This window comes from Oratosquilla oratoria, chromosome 3, assembly GCF_046742065.1.
Source record: "Oratosquilla oratoria isolate Oo_2021 chromosome 3, ASM4674206v1, whole genome shotgun sequence".
In the NCBI taxonomy this organism is placed as follows: Eukaryota; Metazoa; Arthropoda; class Malacostraca; order Stomatopoda; family Squillidae; genus Oratosquilla; species Oratosquilla oratoria.
The window spans coordinates 75897406-75902555 of record NC_134779.1 but is presented as its reverse complement, the minus strand read 5'-3'; the positions used below and the strand labels follow the sequence as shown (position 1 = coordinate 75902555).

The window sequence follows — 5150 nt, the reverse complement described above, 5'->3', positions numbered from 1 at the left end:
ATGGAAACGGAGAAAATTGTCTCCGCCGCCGCACCTGCTGGTGACACACTAGCAGAGCAAAGGCAAAGCCTCAAAGAGCTCAAGGCTCAAAACCGTGAAGTTAGACAAAGGCGCCCCAAGCGGACAAAAGCTGAAATAACTAAAGAAGTCAAGATGTCTAGAGATATTAAGAATGAAATCAAGCTCATGAGATTGCGTGCAAAGATTCCCGCTGGCGGTTTTCTCTCCTGTGCCATCATTCCCAAACCGTCCGAGGACGAAGAAGTTCGTGCTGGAGTCCTAGAAAGAATAGCCAGTGTGCGCGAAGCGCGTGAAGAACGCAGTAAGAAACCCGTGTTCCTAGAGATGAAAGAGCGAATGCTCAGCACGTTTTGCGGTTACATCTCTGAAACCAGCGAAGCCAAGGTGCCTCAGCACTCGGTAGGCGAGATGGGCGCCTATAGATGCAAGCACTGCCAAGCGTTACTCTTCAAGAGAGAACGAAAGACGTTATGTTGTAACGGAGGAAAAACACCCAAGGCAATATACGAGTTGTCACCCCTGGGCGATAACATCAAAGGCTTCTACGACGGTTCCTCCAAACTGTCGATCCACTTTCTTGATAACATCGTAGGGTTTAACAGTATCTTCTCTTTTACGTCCTTTGCGTCCTCGGGGACCTTGGAGGACAAAAGAGAGTCTGCAATCTTCTACAAAATCCAGGGTAAAATTTAACACCGTCTGGGTGGCATGAAGCCTAACTTGATGATTACGGAAGACGACAGCAGTCGTTTGGGTCTCAAAGATCCAACGTCAAGGAAAACGTTTTGGAAATCTGCAGTAAATTTCCTGGATTTGTACTTCTACCACGACAAGGAACAGCAATTAAAACTACGCTGCAACAGGTTTACCTACAGAAATAAAGACGGCGAGAGTCCCGAGACGTCTAAGCGTAGGAAACGCGAGGACGAACAATACCGAAGGAATGAGGGAATTATAGAGCTGTTATACACGTATTTGGTTAACAACAACGCTGCGCTGAGGGAAATCCTCAAAGAGGCGGAGACGTCAGCGAAGCTGGTCCAGGCTTACGTTACTCAGCACAGCTCTTTGCCAGACGTTACCATCACTCTTAAGACAGCAGAAAACGTCTCCACCAGGGAACACAAGGGCGTCTACCATCTACCGATGGCTTCCTGCCAAGTAGGGGCGATAGTCAACCTTGGTCCAGATACCGATACTTTGAAGGTCAGAATAGCGTCGCCTCTGCCCGATTCGAAATATGCCATCAAGATGATTAGCTCTACCAACTACTTCTACGATCTCTTCCAGTATCCCATGTTGATCCCCAACGGAGACAAAGGTTACAGCTTGAATATGGAAAAGAATGGCTCCGCCAAAAGACTGACTGCGCTCATGTACTACTCGGCCCTTTACATGGAGAGAGAAGGGATCTTCAACCACATCACAAAATGCCGTCGGTTGTTCCAGCAGTTTGTGGTCGATAACTACGTAAAAATCGAGTCTAGCCGGTTGTGTTATTTTGAGCACCAACACTCCGGCATGCGCAAGGAGAGGGCCGACGTGCTGAGCTCTGCCGACAAAAGTGGTGTCGGGCAACGCATAGTGCTCTCACCGTCGTTTGTTGGAGGGCCCAGATACATGAAAGAGCGCCAACAGGATGCCCTGGCCTACGTTACGGCCTACGGGTCGCCCGACTACTTCATAACCTTCACTATGAACCCTAGATGGCCGGAGGTGTTAGAGGTGGTGAAGAAATTTGGCGGACCAGGGACCCAAGGGGCCGACAGGCCGGATCTTATGAGCAGGATCTTCAAGCTGAAGCTGGATAGCCTAATGGACGACCTGATACACAAAAAGGCCTTCGGGGCCGTCAAAGCTTATCTCTATAGTGTAGAATGGCAGAAACGCGGCTTGCCGCACGCCCACATACTATTGTGGATGGCTGTTCGCGTCACCGCGGATACTGTAGAGCAAGTCATAAGAGCCGAGATACCCGACAAGGAAAAGGAGCCGAGGCTCTACGACACCGTCACTCGGTGCATGATACACGGACCCTGCAAGGGTTATGACGAGTCACAACTGTGTTGCCAAGTAAAGAGCAAGAAACCCGGGCAGTGTGGCAAAGGATTCCCCAAGACGTGCAGAAATGAGCTGCTCTTTGGAAACAGCGGTTATCCCGAGTACGTCAGACGTTCCATAGGAGAAGGAGGTAACTCCTTCAAATTGAAGCTGAAGGACGGCCCCGTTACCGTAGACAATACTTGGGTTGTCCCTTACAACCCTTATCTTTGTATAAAATACGATGCACACATCAACGTCGAATGTTCCAATTCTATAAAGGCTATAGCCTACGTCACAAAGTACGTGAACAAGGGGTCGGACAAGGTGTTGTTCACAAAGACGACGGAGAAGAAGACAACCGAGTCGTCAACGAGGTTAAAAATTATCAAGAGGCCAGATATGTCAACTCTAACGAGGCTGCGTGGAAGATCTTCAAGTTCGACATCCACAAGTGCTACCCTCCGGTGTTTATGCTGGATCTAAACCTAGAGGGCGAGAAAGCCATCTTCTACAACGAGCGTATGACGGCGGCTCAAATTGCCAGAAAGGCCAAGGCCGATACCCAGCTAACTGCTTTTTTCAAGCTTTGCCAGAAGGACGAGTTTGCGAGAACGTTATACTATCACCAATTACCGCTCCACTACGTATATAATCTTCAGGAGACTATATGGGAAGAACGTAACGGAAATACATACAGTCTCGGACGCATACGTGCTGTAACCACAAAAACCGTAGAGCTCTTTTACCTCAGGTTGCTGCTAACCCATAAAAAGGGTCCCAAGTCGTACGAAGACCTCAGAACAGTAGACGGCGTCATGTACGAAACTAATCGCGAAGCTGTGAAGGCCCTAGGGTTGTTAACCGACGAAGCCACCTGGAAAGACACCATAATGGAGATCATTAACCACACAAACGACAGGAGACAACTCAAAGAAACCTATGCCAGTATGTTGGTCTTTTCTGACCTCGAGGACCAGTCCGAGATATGGGAAGAGATAAAGGACTATTTTTCCAGCGATTACTTGAACATGGCAAACCTAACAGATTACAACGACGAAATCTACCTGGATGCCCTGGATGACATCCAGCAACACGTGCTTAATTGTGGAGGGGGTTCAATCACCCAATACGGTCTCCCTGCTTCTAGAGGGGGCGTACGCCCCTCCAATCTCATCAGGAGAGAGAAGGCATATAACAAACAAAAGTTGAAGGAGTCTGTGGAGGAAAAAGTTAAGCTTCTCAACGACAAGCAGCGGCAAGTCTATGACACTGTCATGTATCGAGTCGAGAATAGTCACCGTTACAGGAACAATGGTGTGTTTGTCAACGCCGCTGGCGGAACTGGCAAGTCTTTCGTTTTGAATCTATTGATCGATACGGTCCGTTCACAGGGGAAGGTTGCCTTGGCGGTAGCCTCATCCGGGATTGCGGCTACAGTCCTCTCTGGGGGCCGCACGGCCCATAACATGTTCAAAATACCCTTGATGGAGTATGACGAGACTAGGGCGTGTAGCATCAACAAGAACACGGAATTGGCGAGGCTTCTGCAGCAGACTCAGCTGATCGTCTGGGACGAAGTCGTGATGGCCAACAAGAATATGCTGACTGCCGTAGATATCACTCTCCGAGATATCATGGATAACGACGATTTCATGGGAGGAAAAGTGTTTGTCTGCGCAGGAGACTTTCGCCAGATCTTACCGGTCATAAGAAATGGAGGGAAGACGGAGGAGCTAGCCTACTGCATCAAGTCGAGCTACATGTGGGACGGGCTCACCAAGCTAGAACTAACAGAAAACGTTCGTCTCAAGAAGGACGATGTCAAGAATAACAAGTTTGCGAAGCAACTTTTGTCGCTGGGGACTCGCGATGCCGGCGAGCTCTTCTTTGAGAAAGGTTTCGGGGTACGAGCAAATTCGCGGGAGGAGTTGGTTTTCAAGGTTTACGACGATTTGAAGGCAAACCACTTGAACCTCTCCTACTTCGAGAAGAGATCGATAGTCTCGCCCACTAACGACGATGTCGGCTGCGTCAATCAACTCATCTACGATCTCAACGAGGAGAAGGAGATCGTCTATTACAGCGTTGACACGCCGTCGGATCCAGAACCCGACGTACAAGCCTCTGTTTTCAACTCCATGTGCAGCCCGTCGGTGCCGCTGCACGACTTGAGGTTGAAGATTGGCTGTATTGTCATGGTAATGAGGAACATTTGTCCTCCTAGGATATGCAACGGAACCCGTTTAATGATTACTAATCTCAAGAAACACGTTGTTGTGGGCAAAATATTAGGAGGAACATATCGGGGCGAGCAAGTCTTGATCCCGCGGGTCGTGTTAGAGGCCCAAGATACCCCTGTCCCATTCAAGCGTAAGCAATTTCCTATCAAGTTAAGCTACGTCATGACTATCAACAAGAGTCAGGGACAAACTTTTGATCGTTGTGGACTGTTGCTGGACTCGGTACAGTGCTTCGCACACGGACAGTTGTATGTAGCCTGTTCTAGGGTAACAAATTGGGATGCTTTGGTGTATTATACGGGCTGGCGCAAGGTAGGAAATGACGTTAGACGCCGTCCTGCTGTAAATGTGGTATATAAAGAATTGTTTGAAGCCCATGTGGGAGAAGAGGATGAGGAAGGTCCCACAGAAGAGGCTTTAGTTGCTGCTTCACTCATTCCTGAGGAGGCCGACGAGTCTGAAAGGACTAACAACATCCCAGAAGATATCCACAAGATCTCAGAAGACGATTGGGTCAAGATGATTATGCCGGATTGGTACGGGGAGGATGATGTGAAGGAGGTTTCCAGCAACAAGAAAGGAGCAAGTGAAGATCTATTGTCGAAAATAAAGAAGATGATAGAGGAACATATGACTAATATGACTGACGAGTCATCCGATGACGATGATGAAAAGGGCTCCGAGGCGAGCAGATCCCCAAAGAGAAAGCGGGAACCTGAAGAAGAGAAAGAAGAGGTTGACCAAGAAGAACAGCCTTCGGAAGAGGATGAGGTTTGTCTGCTTTCCCCGAAGAGAAAATGTATTCGAGAATGATGTTTTCAGTAAATAAAAAGCGTATAACTTATT

General features: G+C 48.5%; 1 protein-coding gene across 1 annotated transcript in view; it reads left to right on the top strand.

Moving 5' to 3' along the window:
- The first annotated feature begins 729 nt into the window (after positions 1 to 729).
- The window catches only part of LOC143018816 (uncharacterized), a 7290-nt gene continuing 2869 nt past the window's right edge, over positions 730 to 5150 (top strand). Inside the window, exons 1-2 of the mRNA XM_076174395.1 lie at positions 730 to 2212; positions 2344 to 5075. Coding sequence (XP_076030510.1) covers positions 730 to 2212; positions 2344 to 5075 — 4215 coding nt within the window. The remainder of the gene's footprint in view (positions 2213 to 2343; positions 5076 to 5150) is intronic.